Below are 17,672 nucleotides of genomic sequence, written 5' to 3'. Positions count from 1 at the left end.
GAGTAACAGAATAACAGAATGGCAGAGAGGCCAGAGCACAGTACGGGGCGGGGGGGGGGGAGGCAGCAGATCACACAGGAGGAGAGTCTGAGTTCCATTCCAAGAAGGATGTGAGAAGCCACTAACAGGATTAAGACAGGGTGCAGGGGGAGGGCATGATGCGTTTGCATGTGAAAGCATTGCTGTGGCTTCTGCCCAGACGTGGTAGAGGGGTGAGGAGGCAGACAGTGGTCTCACAGCCTCCTGGGTGAGATCTGGTCGCTGAACATGGGAAGCACTTGGGAAAGGTAAGCATGGAGTCCAAGTGCAGTAGTGATGTGTGACATGTGGTTGTCCTCAGTGTCCCTGAGAGGCCAGCATCATCCGTCCCTCTCACCGGGGACAGCCAGACGGACTCTGACATCCTGGCATTCATCAAGGCCAGACAGAGCATTCTGCAGAAGAAATGTAAGTGCACCTCCTCCAGGGCCACAGGTCACCCCACTCCGCTCACCAACCCTTGGGGGCAGGAGGGAAAAGGCCAGAGCAAGAAGTGAGCTGAGAAGGAGGTAGGAAGCTTCCTGCATCTTCCTGGGACCACAGAACTGACTTGTGGTCACTTCACACGTGCCTGGCCTCTGCTTCCCCCTGGAAAAGGCTCCAGGAGGCAGCATCACAAACACCAAGAGAGGCCCGAGGGAAAGCCCTGCTTGGGAAAGCCTCCCTCCGTCTTGCAGATCCTCACCTCCTTGTGTTCTCTGTCCCCAAAGCCAGTTCTCGTCCTCTCAGCCTTCTCCATACAAGAAGGAGCTGAGTGAAGGTTTGGTGGCTTGAGTCCCTGGCTAGAAATACCACTCTCTGATTGGATCCTGGTTCTTATCAATGAGCTACAGATGTAGACACCATTTAAAGGCTCAGGCCTCAAGGGCCCATTCACAGTTAAAGAAGAAATTCTTGTGGTGTGGCAGGAAGAGAAAGCAAAGGCCCTTCCTGGCCTTTGTCACTCACTCCCCACCCCATCTTCCTCTTGGCAGCTGCCCCCCAGCTATGGACAGGCCTTCTCTTCTCCTGACTCCTATCTGCCCAGAGACCCACGGGAATGAGACCCAGGACCCTTTACCCCAGCCCTACTTTTAACCTCGTCCCAGTAAGCCAAAGGCTACCAGATGGGCTGAGCATTGCTTTCCCGTGTCAACATCCTAATGGCCAAAATGGAGGACTTGGATCCCCTAATGATTGACACCTGCCCCAAGAGACCCCCATCCAGTTTCACGTCCAACTCTGCAGTTTAGACACTAGAAGGTTTGCACATGGATGGGCCATCTCAAGCAAAGGGTGTCCTTGCCACGTCATCCTCACCAAGCAGGGACCCTTGCTGAGACACCAACCTGCCCACTGTTCTCTCTCCACCACTGGGATCAGCACCACTGTCGCGTCTCTCTGAGATAGTTCAGCTTCTGCCACCAACTGCCACCATACCTTGCCTTCTCTCCTCAATTTCCTTGTTTAAAAAAGAAAAGAAAAAATTACATTCATATTCTGTGATCTCCAAGACCTCATGACTCCCCAAATCCTCTAATGATACATATCAGACACTGAATGGTACTAAACAGCCAATCTGTTAGCAAACACTATTATTTATTGGGCACCTTCTGTATGCCAGGCACTGTATCAGTGCTGGGGCCATAACCATGAGCAAGACGGAGTCAAGGCCATGATGTCCTGGAGGTAGGGAAGAGACAGACAATGAAGTCACCAACAAACACTTAAGATCACTTGAGGCGCTGGTAAGCACTACTAAATGCAAAAGTCTGTAACATTGTAGAGAGCAGCGGGGTAGAGTTAGCTGGGGTGGGGAACTCTCTGGAGAGCAGAGCTTTGAACTAGTAGCTAAATAGTAAGAATAGAGTGGACACACAGTGTCCTGGGAGCAAGGGTTCCATGCAAAAGGAGAAGAAAATGAACAGTCCTAGAGGGAAGGAAGGGGGCCAGAGTCACTGAAGGGCTGAGCAAGGGGCAGGAGCCCGCTCAAAAGGCCTTGTGGGAGGGAGTAAGGAGCTCAGCTTCTATTCCAGGTGCAGTGGAACCCACTGGAGAATTGAAGCCATGGTGTGAGCTGGTCTGACAGGCTTTGGCAAGCTCACTCTGGCCATTGCACACAGCAGAGGCTGTGAAGCCCAGGACCTCCTGGGGAGGTCCAGGTGAGGGCGAGGGGAGCCTGGCCCTAGCGGCAGACTGGCCGTGAGTCGTGAGGGAGAGGAGAGCTAGGAGGGCTCGTGGGCACCTGCTCTGAGCTGCTAATAGGATGCGGATGCCACGGGCAGAAAGGCAGGGAGGGGGGGACACAAGAGGGAATTTGCTGAGGGAATTCAGAGTGCCAGTGGGCCCATCTGATGTTGCAGAAGCCCTTGGAGACCCCAAAGGAGATCACTGGGCCCCTGAACCTGAGTCTGGAGCTCCGCAGAAGGTCCGAGGGGTGTATAGAACCATGTCCTGTGTAGAAGCCCTAAGAGAGCAAGCAGGGTTATTCTAATCGCTGACACAGACCCCTGGGCACCCCGCCATTTGGAGGTGAGCAGAAAGATCCAGCCAGAGCTATAGGAGGGCTCGGCGAGGGTGAGAGAAGGGCCGGCAGCGCAGTGAGGGTGGCCTCAGGCAGGCCTGCGGCAGAACGTGGTCCGGGGGAGACGGGCCAGTAGAGCCCAGGGCCGCTAGGAGGCTGGGGAAGCGCAGAAGGGCCGCTGGCCGCTGGCCGCTGTGCATGTCCCGGCAGCCCCGGGCAAGCGCCCCGTAGGCAGGGGCCCGGGAGGATGACAGGCCCCGTGCGGTGGTTGAGGAAGGAAAGGAAGGAGCAGGAGCAGAGGAGGGGAGTGGGGGCAGCTGTCCCAGGGGCTGAGCTGGGAAGGGGCAGCCGGCAGGCTGGGGCTAAGGAGGGGCAGTGGTTCCACCGACGTGTTTACGCGCTGGGAGGAGGGGTGCAGTACAAGGCAGGTGGGTGATGTGGGAGAGAGAACCAAGCCTGCAGAGGACGAGAGGCCATGGCATCCGGGACCCAGGTGGAGGGAGCGGTTTGGGGCTGGGACGCTCCCCTCCCCTGGAACCAATGCCTAGAAATCAACCATTATTCGTCCCCTCGAGAAGTCTACACGTAAGCAACATTTTTAAGTTCTGTTTACTGTGCTTTTGCCCACATAATAAAGACGTTGTTTCCAGCCCTCTCAGAGAAGTAGGCCTGAGCCCGAGGTCTACGTCGGGACGGCATCCTCCTGCTACCTCGGTGCCCAGATGGTACAGAAAGCTGTGCTGAAAGGCGGGGCCCTCTTAGGGTATGGGGTCAAGTCTGATCCCCCACTTGACAGGTGGGGAAGCCGAGGCACACCAAGTTTGAATAACTTGCCCAGCTAACAAATGGCAGAGCCAGGATAACCCAGGTTTCCTGCGCTCTCTCCACAGGGCCACACGGTCTTGAGAAGCCACTCGGTGGACCGTCGGGTGTTTGCCTCTTGGCCTCCACCGTCCCTGCAGCTGGGGAGCTTTGTTCTCCAAACAAATAGCAGCCTGGAAGTAGCTCCTCACAACAAAAGTTCAAGGGTTCAATTTCTGTTCTTAAGGGAAAGCAAAATAATCTTGGGCTCTTGGTGACCACAAGGCTGCAAAGGAAGCGGAAGAAGGGTGACAAGGGGTCCCTGTCCCACCAGGGGCCAGCAGGTGCGGCCTCCCCGACGTGCGGCAGATGGCTGATCCCACCACGCAGCCCACTTATCAGGCCTCCCTGTCAGGCAAACACGTGGGCCGGGCCCCAGGCACCTTCAGTCAGCCAAAGCAAACACTTCCCTCTCCCCTGCCCGGGGCTCCCTCTGCTCTTAATTTAGTGGCGCTGTCTGTCTGGGGTTCTTCGGGAGTCCTCATTATGGGGAATTTGTGACTCTCGGCCTGGGAGCAGGAGCCCGGAGAGGGTGATTTAACGTAAGCCTCGCCCGCTGGCTCTTACGCCGCACCAAGGGCCAGGATGAATCTAGGTGATTTAGGATTCATGGAAAAGCTGTGGAACGTTTAAATCCCTGCCAGGAGCACGTGTAGACAGGTATATGTCCCCCGTACGGGGCGTTTGTCATCCACGGTGTCAAATCTGCTGTTTCTAACTGCCGAGGACGGCTTTAAAAATCTGAGAAAATTAGGTTAACCCCTTCCTAGAGTGCTTCAAAAAACCAAAAATCTTCCTTGATCCCTGAGCTTGGAGCTACTTGCATCTGGACAGGAACCTTGGTGTGACCCCCACGGCCACCATGCCCTGGTCTCCGACCGGTGCCAGGAAGATGCCCTCAGAGCCCCCTGCCAGCCCGGACTCCTCCATCCCCACTCCGAGAAACCCTCCAGCTCTCCTCTGTGCAGGGTCCGTCCCCAAGAAACGGAAAGAATCTAGAACTGGGAGGGAGGAGGCCCAAATGCGGTGTGACCCGTGACACTCGGCCCTGTGTGACCTGGGGCAGGTCATCTCCCCCAGCCCCCTCACACATCTGCCTTCGTCAGGGTGGCCAGCCCCTCCTGAGATAATGTCCATGAAAGTCCCAGTCTAAAGAGCCAAGTGCCAGGGACCATCAGCGGGGAAACTGGCCCTTGTGATGAGAACTGGCCCAGCCCAGCGAAGGGTGATCTCCTCTCAATGGCTTCTCTGTAGCAATACCCTCCAGTCCGGGATCCTATAGTCCACGAAATCCCAGGGTAGATCAACAGCTCCACCACTTCACTGGGGTTCACCAGGTAAATAAATGGCACTTCCTCCTTGGGGTTGAGGCCTGTGTCTGTGGGGGCACTGCACTCTGAACCTGCTCCGTGGCCTTCCTCAGCCCAGCCCTGCCCCAGTCACCACTGCTGGCAAGTGTCTGTGGGAGGTCGTGACAGTGCTGGGGTGGAGGTGGGAGCTGGCTCAGACCCCCTGCCCCTCACCAACGGCCACGCTAACTAATCCTGGCCCGGGCTGCCAAGCCCCCGGTTCCTGCCCTCACAGTCCTCGGAATAGAGAGCCAAGAGCTGTGGGCTTCAACCCTGGCTCCTCATTGGTATCACCTGCCCGCCCCATCTTTCACCCCTAGAGATTCTGATTTCATCAGTCCTGGGAGGGGCCCAGGCACTGGGATTTCCAAAGCACCCCCAACCGCCACAACCAGGGGGTTCAGTGTGCAGCATTGCTGGGAAGCAGGAGTCCAGAGTGACTGGAACGCATCTCCTGCCTATGCTCTGGGGTGCCTGGTGTCCTTCCTTCCCACCTCAAGACTCAGAACAGCTAGAAATGTCCGAAAAATAAGGACTATCTCCATTTAATTAAACAGCTTAGGGTCTTGCACTCAGAATTAGATCTAAAGGACCCAGGGCTCATGGCCTTGAGCTGTTTTCAACCTCTTCCTCCCGGACACCTCCCACATGCAGTGTGTCGTGGGGAATTACACTCCCCGCCCAGGGCCAGGTCCCCGTGGCTATGCTCAACGTGACTGCGGTTGTGCCACTCCTCAATCTCTCTGCCGGCTGCAATGATTTTATTTTTATCTTTAAAGATTTTATTTATTCATGAGAGAGACAGAGAGGCAGAGACACAGGCAGAGGGAGAAGCAGGCTCCCTGCGAGGACCCCATGTGGGACTCGATCCCAGGACCCTGGGATCACACCCTGAGCCAAAGGCAGCCGCTAAACCACTGAACCACCCAGGTGCCCCCGCTGCAGTGGTTTTAAACACTATGTTCCCAAGCCTTCTTGCTCTTACTGTGAGAGCCAAACTTTAAGCAAATTAACTGCTTGTCACTCATACCATTTCTTCTCACATGTCAATGTGCCAGTAAATCTAGGGATTTTGTTAAAATGTAGATTTTTAGTCGTCCAGTAAATCCGGCTTGGGGGCCAAGGTTCTGCGCTTCTCAGCAAGTTCCCTGGGGAAGCCCTGACCCACACTCTGAGAAGCAAGGAGCCGTGCTCGCTCCCTTTCTTCTCCAGGTACATCATCAGCTCCATCGGTCTGGATTATGCGGAAAGTGAGGCCCAGAGAACCGACATGATTTGCCCAGTTACACCGCGGCTTGGGGACTTGGGGACTGTCCTGGCTAGAACTCAGGGGCCCTGGTTCTTAGGCCAGAGAACCCTTCTCCATGTCCAATCATGAGGTCACGGGGAGCCACCCTGCAATATAATAAACATCAGGAGCAAAAAGCAAGAAGAGAATCTCTTGGAGAATCTAGGAAGGGAGCGTCTGTGAAAACCGTGGGGTTGGGCAATGAGTATTGGTCCTGGCTCCAGGAGATGAAGCCTCTGCAGAGAGCAAAGGAGGCATCGTCCTTCAGAGCTGGGGGTAGAAGTGCAGCCCCTGGGAGTCGGAGCCCTGGGAGGCGCACTGCCCCAGAACCTCATCCCCATGCCTTCAATCCGGGGAGAAATCAGTGCCCCTGTGCACAGCCTCACCAAGAACATCCCGTCTCCTTGCAGGTTTCCAGTAGATGTCCAGCCGTGCACTGTGGCAGCAAGAAGGGAGTCCAGGTGAAGGAAGGTGTCTTTTCTCACTCATCCTGGCTTCAGACGTGATCTGTAGGCTGCTGGGCGCAACTCGTGATTTGGGTTCCAACAGGAGGGGCTGCATTTGCTTCAGGACAGGGTCCTGGAGGCTGCCAGCGAGGCTGGGGCTAGGGCTTCTGACGCCATCCTTGCCGTGGGTGCTGGAGCTGCTGGCCGGACCACACAGTGCCAGGGTGCCGGGGGCAGGTCAAGGGCTTCTGCTCACTCTTGTCGTGGTGTTTCACATAGTCGGTTATAAAACTGGGATATTATGAGTTAGTGTAGTGGCAGGGGAAGTTCATGCTGGTAGAATGTGGGAGAAAGGGTAATCTGTTATTTTTAGCTACCTAGCAGCCAGATTTAGGGCCCAGGAATGGCTGGGGTAAGCCAGGCAGGACAGGGGGCTGGAGCCAAAGACAAAGCAGTGGAATACAAAGCATCCTGATGGTCAGTCCTGATCTCCCAAACCAAACCTTCCACCATCACCCTCACGGCCCTGATGACCCACAGGCAGCACCCGAATCAGCCTATCTCCAGGGAGCCCCCCACCCAGCAGGGTCCAAGGACATCGCTGCACCCCGAGAGCAGTAGACGGCTCCCAGGGGCTCTGCAGAGAGCTTGAGAGGGCACCATGGGCCTCATATCCTTACCCAGCCACTTGGGGCTCTGCAGGATTTGGGCTGACTTCCCGTTCCTACCAGGGGAACAGAGCTGCCGGGGGCTTACCTCAGTGAACCTTTTCAGCACTCCAGGGCCTGGCTGCATGATACAGACCCAGGGGATGGTGGGCCAGTCCTCAGGAGGCCCTTGGAGAACTGCCACCTGGCCTGCGTAAGGGCAGTGGCGGCAAGATCCCAAGCCAGCGACAGTTGGGGAGGGGTGTGGAGGGGGGAGACGAATGGCACCTGAGATGAAGCTAAGTGAACAAAAGCGTTCGTCTCCCGCTCCCACTATCTCTGTCCTATAAATACATGACCTGCCACCCTGGAGAGAGAACAGAGAGAAAATACATATAACTGGCTTATTTTCTCCCCAATCCAGGACTGGGTAAAAGGATCGTGCAGGAGACGGTAGAGGATCACATCTCACAGCCAGACTGTCCATAGAGCCCCTCTAATCCACTCCTCATTGATAATATTAGAAAACTGAAACTAAGTGGAGGGGCCGGCTTCTAATAACTCCTTTGTAACAAGTGTCCCCTCCTGCCCCCTACCGGGGGGGTGCCTTTCCCTGATCGTCCAACTAGAGCCACCCCCATTTCTTTTTTATTTTCCTCATCACTACGTATCATCTTGTTTTATTTGCTTATTTTTTATGGCCTGCCACCCCTCCCCCAAGACTCTAAGCTCCATGACAACAAGGACCTATACGTCTTGCTCATCACTGTGTTCCCAGAACAAGTTGGTACTGAATAAATACTCCTTCAATTAATGAGTGGCCAGATCTCCTACTTCTTGGGTTCGCATCTGTCCCACACCTCTAACCTGGCTCTGAGGCTGAGGCCCATGGAGGCAGAGTCCAGTCTCTCTGGCCAGCTTCTGGCACTCATAGTTCTGTGGCTCATAGTAAGTCCTCATAAAGTATGTAGAACCCAGGAAAGTCAAACAGAGCCCTTACAGCCTGATCCCAGAAGCCTCTCTGAGTCCATAGGGCACACATGTAGCAAACAGACATGCACTCTCAAGAATGCTGAAGGCAGCGTGGAGTTGGCCAGAGCCCCTTGGAGACAGCACCAGGGTACCCGGCACACCTTAGTGCCTTCTGCCTTCTAGAGCTGCTTAGAGTCTATTGACTTTGGATCTCCTGCTGAGAACTTATCTCCGGGATCCAAAGGCCCTATTGACAGAGATGTGTGGTATGGCCCCACACAGAGTGTGAACCCACAGTCCTGGAGTAATCACAAAGGCAGAAGAGGAAATGAAGAGAGAAAAACAGATAGCTGGGCCATGGCATCCTGCCGGGAGAGAGCCATACACAAAGTGTGTGCAGCAACCAGACAGGGAGCTCCCTCTCCAGGTGCCCCCCAACAATGGAAGCTGGGCCTTTGACATGGACACGTGCTCCAGCACGGAGTGTCTTCCCCTTAATTCACTGGCCTCTAAAATGGGAGACATGGATGCAATGCTCCAAAAAAAGACTATCCAGCAGCAATCCTGAGCTCAGTAGAGCGTCTGAGTTCACTCCAGGCCAAACTGTGGAGCTCTCCAAAACATCTTCTGGAAAGCAGCCTGGCCAGTGACTCCAGCCCAGTCCCTACTAGAATTCAATTTGCTCTGCTAGTCACTTGACAGGAGATGTTAGGAGGAGGCCTTGCTCAGATCTTGCTAAAAGGGATTTGTAGGAAGCAGATAGAGAAACTGTGGTAGAATGAATAACCAGTCTTAAGACTTTACCCCTGTAATAAAATTATACATCCAAAACTTTGCCATGGCCTCATGGCAGCAGGGTATACTTTCCAACCCCTTAAATTTGGGCTTGGTCCTGTGACTTGCCTTGGTTAATGGGATGTTAGCAAACATGATGTAAGCAGAAGCCTGACATGTACTTTTGTGCTCAGGCTTGTCTCTTTGCACTCCAGGGATCTGCCTTGAGAAGAACATGCCGGGGATAGGAGCTGCCCCTTCAGCCTACATCCCAGAACATACAGAGAGCAGATCTGAGCCCAGCCTACAGCTTGGGGCCGGGCCCAGCAGACCTGAAGCCTGGAGCAGAGCTTCCCCTTCAAGTCCAGGCCAGATCAGCTGAACCGTGGCTGACCCAAAGACCCAATATCATAAGAAGAAATGCTTGGTGACATAAGCCACTGAGACTTGGGGTGATTTGTTATGGAGCATTGATGGTAGCAATAGCTAACAGACACAGATACTGAAATCCAGAGACAGAGTCCAGTCTCTGTGGTCGACTTCCAGCCCTTACAGTTCTCATAATATATGACTAGATGTGGAATTTCTCAGAGTTCACTCTGCTTCCATGCTGCCTACGGAATGCCCTTGAGAGTTAGCTGTGTATGAAAAAGTAGGACACTTCTTATGGCCATGATAGAGCCATAGATAGACCTGATTTACCCTCCTGCTTTCATTAACTGAAAACTAGACAAAACGTATAAGGCAATGGCTTTCAGATGCTGGAAAAAGGCACTAGAGGACACTGACCCGCCAGAGAAGGGAAACAATGAGGTGAGCCCTACCATTGCTACAACTTACCGCGTGCGGGGCTTAGGCCCCAGTTCAGGGAAAGGCCACCAGGGGGCGCCAAGTGGTTTCCTGAGTTGAACAAGGAGAGGGTTGGTGGCCCAGGAGGCCAAGGTGGCCTCCAGGGGCAAGGCCAAGTACCAGAGATGCGAGCGCTGCAGACTGAGAGCAGACACTCCAAAGATCTCCAGAGGGTACTGTCAAAGCTTCGGCTCACGGCTGAGCAGCGCAAGCTGCTCAGGGAGGAAATCGCTCAGGGCCAGGGAAAGAACCACCAGAAAGGAGCAAGCAAAACAATTTCCAGAAATAACACAGGTTTAGGAATAGTTCATACTCCCAACAGCCACAGTGTTGAGAAACCTTCTCACAAAAGAGTCATTGAACAGAAATCCCGTAAGGTATTGCCTTGGACGTGAGGCCAAATTAGCCATTGATCAAAGCTATTCTGGTCCTACCTGACAACATGTTAAAAAAAAAATAAAAAAGTAAGCCTCAAGAGAGTCAAACTGTTTTCAGTGAGTTTCTAAACAAAGGTCAAAAACATTTAAAGGGTGGGCCCCTGTGGCACAGTCAGTTAAGTGTCTGACTCTTGGTTTCGGCTCTCACGAGCTCAGAATCGTGAGACCAAGCCCCATGTCAGGCTCCACGTTCATCAAGGAATCTGCTACCAAGAATGACTGAGTTCCAATGACTCAGAGCATGAGGACAGAGAAAGTGCCAGCCCTCTTCAGCTTATATTCTAACTAGGGAGATGGACAACAAACAAATAAGGGAATCTGAGCTCAGAAGGAGTTGGGTGGGATAGGATGGGCCTGGGCTCACTGTCAAGGGGGGTAAGAGGCAGGGTTAGGGCTAGAATGGCAGGTTGGGTTTGATGATGTGAAGAGGGCTGGGGCTGAGCAGTCGATTAGAAATGAGGAGCATGGCAAATAAGGGGACTTGGGAGATTTGAGCCATCAAAGAATATGGAGGGAGAGTATTTCATGATGTGTGTCCAAGGGTCTACTGGGGCAACAAGGCACAGGAGATGTGGAAAAGTTGGCTGTGAAATGTTAGAAGTTGAAAATATCCATGTAAAATGTGGGAGGAGAAAAAGCATTTCCTTTGACATGGGTTCCATCTCCTGTGTGGAAAGTAGCCAGTGGTTATGGGCCTGGATGCTGCTGTAAGGGCAAGGGAGGAAGTGGCAAACTTTTTTAGGGTTAGCTGCTCTATTCGGGTTTCCATTGCCAAGTGCCAGCAAGCAAGGCTGAGCCCATTGTATGCACATTGGGGGAAACTCAGAGCAACCAGCAAGCAGGAAGCTGATGAGGGATCCCTCCCTCTTACTTCACTCAACTCCTAGTCTTGAGAAGGCAGCTCTTCCCCAGACCAGCCTCATCCCCCTGCACTCCCTGTCCCAGGTGTGAGATACTATTCTCATCTCTCCTCTGAAATATCTTTTGGGTTTGCCTTTCCCATGACTTTCCTTAAAGCCAGGCCAGAAGATGCCCTCAACCATGCCTCAGAGCACCCAACACTTTGAAGGGCCTTGTCAGAAAGCTTCTAAATCTCCCTCTAGTGCTGGGACCTGCTATGGCCAACAGCATCACTGACCATTCTCATGTGGACCTCATTCTCTTTTCTTCCTTCAGGTTATTCTTGCATGGGGTGGTTGACCAGTTGCTCCAAGGTACTCTAGGATTAATGCCTATGGAGTTGTGCTGGGGCCCCTTGGTCAATCCCTGGTTCTGGGAGAACAGCTTGGTGAACAGATCATTCCGTTCACAACATTGCTCAAGACTAGACTACCAGAATGATGCTGACCTGCTAACTTGAGTGACTCTCACATAGGAAAAATATCAGACACAGGACGAAGGATCTTTGGACCCATTGAATTGACAAGAAACAAATCCATGAGTACCTGTTCTCTACTACATTCCAAATCTTCACCAATAAAACAATGATACCTCACGTGGACTCATGAATTTGGCACAATTTCAATCGAATTGCTTATGTAAACAGGAGCAGCCCTAACCTTATCTGTACTCCCAGTTCCTCCAATCACTATGTCTCCCGGGCCCTAGGGAGGCTCCACCAAGATGGGCTGTACCTGGTCAACACTCCACACCTACATCCTGGTCCATGTCTTCCTGGGCTTATTTCTGATTTTGCTCTAATGCATCTTACCACTCTGGGTTTTTCATAATATGCAGATGTAAGGAGACATAGATCCCTTAATGACCCCTTTGCATTTCCATTCCTATCGTCTCCCAAGGGCATTTGTCTTACAAGCTGAACCACTCCTTCATTAAGTTCCACAGATAAGCTACTGCCCTGCAGGACTTACCAACCACAATGACTCAGAAGAAAGAGTAGAGAATTAAGAGTCTGATAGACACTGGCGGTGTCCTGCCCATGTCCCCCAGCTCACCTGGAGGTCCCATGTAGCTTTAGTGAACAGCCCCCATCCACGCCAAGGGTCTCCTGTCTCAGGTACCTGTCTGTCCCTACCTGAAAGTTCTCTTTGGCCACAAGAGCACTCTCCACCCCAATGCAGGGCAGGCCAGCAACGCAGGAGTTAACCCCTCCTGGAACAATCCCCAACTAATGAGGGGTGGGGGCTGGTGGATAAACACCCCCACCTTCTTCGCCTTCCTGTGGGACAACTCTGAAGTGTGTCCCACACAGTTTCCCAGAGGTCACCTGTTCAATAACTCACCTCATACTGACCGCCCCCCTGTCTCTCTTCCCCACTATCTTGGGATTATTTCCTGAGATCACTTCCCACATGAGCTGCCCCCACACAGATTTTGCCTCAGGATCTGCTCTGAGGTAAGCCCAACTGAAGCAAGGGCATTTATTTCAAAATCACGAGTGAGGGATTCTTGCCATCAAGGCCTTGGAGCCAGTAAAAGTGGGAGCCCCCTCTCCAACTTCAACTAGAGTTCCACTCTTCATGGTACTACGTACTGGGGCACAGGGAAAGACGGCATGTGAGAAAGGAATCCTGCTGCTCCAAAAATTAAAATTAAAAAAAAAAAAAAAAACAATGGAAAATCTGAACAAGGTCAATACCAGCTGTGTTTGTTTGTTTTAAGCCTTTCCCTCAAATCACCCCTCAGCTTTGTCCCTCCTCTCTGCTGGCCACACAGTTGGGCTGGAGCTCCCAGAGATCACACTCTCTTGGCCAAGAGGGTGAGGCCCCCAACAAACCTATGCCACACCCACCTCCACCCAGGACACTCTCTGACACCCTTCATGGTGGGGGGACCCAGGAGCACATCCAGGAGCCCAGAAGGCCACATGCAGAACCTGCTGCTCTGGCCTCGAGCAGCCGCCAATCCGGTGGGGTCAGGGAGGCAGGGTCAGAAAGCAGGGCTCCCTCTCTCCTCTTGCCCTTTACTCACAGGGCACGTACCTGGGGCAGGTAAGCCTTATCTTCTCCCTCTAGTTCCGGTCTGGAACGTGCCCTTTCTCATTTGCGCGGATATGTGCCTATCGAGTGAGTCCCCGAGTGAATACCGATGTTGGTTGGCGGGGTGGCGGCCTGTCCTCTTCCTTATCTCGGGGCTCATTCAGACGGAAAGAGGCCCGTGCCCAGCTGCTCTGTTTGCTCTGCATTCTCTGCCCATTGTACACGAAATTGATCTGAGAGGGGTTTTGTTTTTCTTCTTTTTCCTCCAATCTCTTTATTAGTTCAGCCTCAGAAAGTCCCTTATCACGGCCGGATGTCAGGCCACACTCTGCCATCAGGCCTGACCAGGTTAGACTCTCCATTAATTGATTTTGCCCTCCCCACTCGGGGAGCACAAATTGGCTCTGCCCATTAGCAAGCAATCATTCCCTGGAAGGAATCATAAATCATGCCCCGTGTCCATCCATCACTCACAGCGGCGGGTGCCCACGTGAGAAGGTGTAGAGCAGGGGACAGAGCAGTGGGTGAGCAGGGCAGGTCCCCATGGCCATGAGGGCTCTCCCCTAAACCCGACAGAGTGAGGCCTCAACCAACAGAGGGAGTGGCAGAAACAGGGGTCCAGGCACAGAGGGCTCAGCATGAGTGTGTGCTGAATGAGTCAAGGGAGAGAGAAAGAAGATCGCCTCTGTGGGCCTCTTGGCTTGACCCCCATCCACCAACTCCGCCATTACACGACCACCCAGCATGACCACTACGTGCTCTTGGGGGTTTTCCTAAGTACTGGAAGTGCCCCTGAAGAGGACTCGATCCTAAACTCCAGCCAGGTCTTTGGGTGTCTTTTGAAAAGTGAGCGTGAGAACAGGACACAGGCAGTGGGTGCCACCAGGAGTAGAGCAGAAGAAGGAGACCCGGAAGGGGAGAGCAAGCAGCCGGGCAAGGGGGAAGACCATTTGCTGACACACAGAAGATTCTCCATAGGTCAGCCACCAGGGAATGGAGTGTCTTGTCCCCCAGTGAGCCTGTCCAGGACCTGAGATGATGGAGGGAGGCTCTAGTGAAGGCCCATCCAGCCCTCCCTCCACCACAGCACACCAGAGAAGTACCTCTGGCCCCCTGCACCCACCCCTTTCTCCCACACAGGTGTGCTCCTTCCCTTCAGTTCCCTCCACCTTAGAACCACCGCCGTTACCTGTGGATGGTGTCCAGACCCGTCAAGGGCACTCGGGCTAAAGAGGTTGCTAAGACCTGCCTGAGATCCCGCAGACGCCAACGGATGAGCTTTCCAAATGATACACGACAGAACTCTTCACACGTTGAGCTTCTCTAGGGCAATAAAAGAGGATTTGATCATTATCTGGTCTTGCAGGTGTAACTACAACCGGAGCTTAAAGTCAAGAACTAGCAAGTCTGTAATGATAAGATGGTGGCCAACACTCTGTCACCCCATCTTCCCGGACCACAAAGAAAAACCAGCCAAGGGTGAGTTTTGTGAATCTCGATGCTTCCTTCCTCCTCCAAGGCAAGGCCACATCCCAGCACAGCACCGAGTCGGGGGGGACGCTCTGGGTGTAGGAGAACCTCATACAGGACAGCTTGGCCCCAGGTGGCTTCGAGGAACCCAGAAGGAGCAAGATGACAAAGAAGGCAGGTGCCACGCCCAGGGATGACATGAGGTGCTTCGGAGGACGCAGAGGCAGCGCCGGTGACAGCGCTGGCATGTCCCCATGTGCAGCCTCCACATCCTGCTGCACCCCAGCTCCCCGTTATTTGTTGTTCTGCTTTGGGCCGTAGAGCAGATCAAGAACCCCACGACACTATACCCGTACCCCCACGACATTATCATTCCCGTACTTGAAATGGTAAAATTCTCCCCCTGGCTTTTACTTTCTACAACGTCTCTCTCTTCCCCTCCCTTGTCCTGGACATACAGGCCATGGTATTGGCCTTCCCCACAGTGACACCAAGTGACACCTGCACGGATGATGCCCTCACACCCCTGGCTGGGCCAGAGTGGCTGAAGTTGGCACTTGACTCAAGGATCGCCCGCCACCTGTGAAGTGGCCCATGGGAAAAGGGGCTCTTGGACATGTGGCCTCGCCCAGATGATCTGAAGCAAGACGTATGATGAGAAAGAAGCAGAGGACAACAGCGGCTGACTGCCAAGGGGAAGCCAGGGGACCGGCCTTGAGAGAAATTCTGGGGCAGAGCCAGGGAGGGAATGGCCGGCCTGGCTGGGACGAGTGAGGGGGGCACCGCACGAGGAGAGGGGACAGAGCCTGATAGTAAGCAGGAGTGAAGACACGGGCTCCGTCGTTCCAGAACGCCAGCGGCTCCCAGCTTCCTACCACAAATTGTTTCAATTACTTAAGATAACTGCAGTGTGTTCATGTGTCTTCCAACTCAAATAAACCTTGAACAATTAACAACAACAATGGCCAAAACGTGTATAGTCATTGGGAAGTAACAGGATACCTAACAGTGGCTTGAACAAACAGGGCTTAAGTTTCTAACATTTTTGAGATCCAGGGAGAGGTGTGTGCAGGAATCAGCTGAGTGTCTTTGCAACAATCTTGACCGTTCCCTGAAGGACGCGAGGTGGCTGGGCAGGGCCGGTTCTCCATGTGGGGAGTGGTGGGGCCGCAGCTGAGCCCTCAGCAGGGCGGGGACGGCAGAGCTTTACCCCACACCCCCACAGCAGGCTCCGCACACCTCTAACTGGCCAGAGCTGGGTCACGCGGCCGCCCCAGCAGCAAGGGAGCCAGGAACGTGGGTGGGTGCAAAGGGCACTGTCAATCCTCTGATACTCTCCCCATTTCTGTCCCCCTCTCCCCTCCGATGTATTTCTGCTTCCGATGGCCTGGCCTCCCAATGACCTGGGGCTCCAGTGCACTGCCCACAGCCTACTGGAGCTATTTTGCCTACTGGTGTGTGGAGGCAGAGATGCCTCAACAACCAGTTGGTGTGGGATGACGAAAGCCCCGCTCCCCTGCTTCCACCTGGGACTCACGGGGCGTGCAGTCCCCATCAGGGGTCTCCAGGAACCAGGCTGAGCTGGGACTGTCGACCCCTGTTTGGCCTCACTTGCCCCACATTCTTCTCAGCCTTCCCCTGCTCTGCTGCTTATACACAGATCCCCCCTCAGGGCTGCTCCCCTGGGAACCCAGCTAAGAGCAGGGGGAGCAGGATTATCATGATGGGTTAGACCAATCACGCTCCATTGCCTGGGGCTGACAAGTACACAAGTGGGGCTCCGTGAGCCAGGAAGGAGGGAAAGGATGTAGGCAGTCGGCTCGTGTTGTCCTGCAGCCACAGCTCATCACAGGAAAACGTGAGCAGAGAACTTGGATCCTTCACACACTGCCAGTGCGAAGGTACAATGGTGCGGCCACCTTGGAAAACAGTCTGGCATCTCTCAAAAATTTAGAGTGACCCGCGACCAGCACTCCACACTCCTAGAGACATGAAAACATACATCCCCACCAAAACTTGTGCATGAATATTCGTGGCAGCATTGCTCATTATAGCCAAGAAGTAGAAACAACCCAAACATCTATCAACTGATAAATGGGTAAATAAAATGTTGCACTATCCATACAATGAAATATGACACAGATATAAAGAAGGATGAAGGGGGCAGCCCAGGTGGCTCAGCAGTTTAGCAGCAGCCTTCAGCCTAGGGAGTGATCCTGGAGCCCTGGGATCGGTCCCGCATCGGGCTCCCTATATGGAGCCTGCTTCTCCCTCTGCCTGCCTGTGTCTCTGCCGCTGTGTGTGTGTGTGTGTGTGTGTGTGTCATTAATAACTAAATAAAATCTTGAAAAAAAAAAAAAGGATGAAGTACTGACACACACCATAGTATGGATGAACCTTGAAAACATTACACCAAGAGGCCAGACACAAAAGGCTACATACAATACGATTGGATTTCTATGAAATGTCCAGAAGAGAGAAACCCAGAGACAGCAGATGGATGCTGCCAGAGGCCCGAGGACAGGCTGGGTGGATGGGGGATGAGGGCTTGTGGGGATAGGGGATTGTGGGGAGAGTTGCATGCTTCTGAATATACTAAAAACCATTTGACTGTATATTTTAAAAGTGTGAATGAGGGGCACGTGGGTGGCTCAGTTGGTTAAGGCCCTGCCTTCGGCTCAGGTCATGATCTCAGGGTCCTGCGATTGAGCCCCACATTGGGCCCCCTGCTCAGAGGGGAATCTGCTTCCCCCATCCCTCTGTCCATGCCCCTGTTGGTTCTCTCTCTCTCTCTCTCTCTCTGTCTCAAAAACATAAAATCTTTTAAAAAATAAATAAATGAAAGTGCGAATGATATGTGGCTTATGTCTCAATGAAGTTATTGCAAACTCACACACAAGCAAAGAAGAGAAAGAGAGGAAAACATCCTCGATTGCACTCCCCAGAGTGAGCCACTGTGAACATCTCAAGTCAGGATATACTTTTAGCTTTTTTTTTTTTTTTTAATCCACACCTACATCTTACCAATAGAGTATGCTCTGAAGGGAAACTGCCAAAGGCTTTCAAGCACAGAAAACTATCAGCAAAAGCTATGAAGC

At 53.2% G+C, this 17,672-nt stretch overlaps 1 protein-coding gene across 19 annotated transcripts in view; it reads left to right on the top strand.

Moving 5' to 3' along the window:
* Positions 1-15,482, top strand: part of KIF6 (kinesin family member 6) — a 380,576-nt gene extending 365,094 nt beyond the window's left edge. For 10 of the 19 annotated variants that reach the window (XM_025418668.3, XM_025418661.3, XM_049092077.1 and 7 more), the window contains 3 exons: positions 341-447; positions 3,433-3,687; positions 6,451-7,947. In XM_025418668.3, the coding sequence (XP_025274453.3) occupies positions 341-447; positions 3,433-3,533 (208 nt within the window). In that variant the 3' untranslated portion in view covers positions 3,534-3,687; positions 6,451-7,947. The other 9 variants (XM_025418662.3, XM_025418664.3, XM_025418669.3 and 6 more) reach the window with 9 other exon arrangements.
* The last annotated feature ends 2,190 nt before the right edge of the window (positions 15,483-17,672 follow it).

Source organism: Canis lupus, chromosome 12, assembly GCF_003254725.2.
Source record: "Canis lupus dingo isolate Sandy chromosome 12, ASM325472v2, whole genome shotgun sequence".
In the NCBI taxonomy this organism is placed as follows: Eukaryota; Metazoa; Chordata; class Mammalia; order Carnivora; family Canidae; genus Canis; species Canis lupus.
This window is presented reverse-complemented; position numbering and strand designations above follow the sequence as displayed.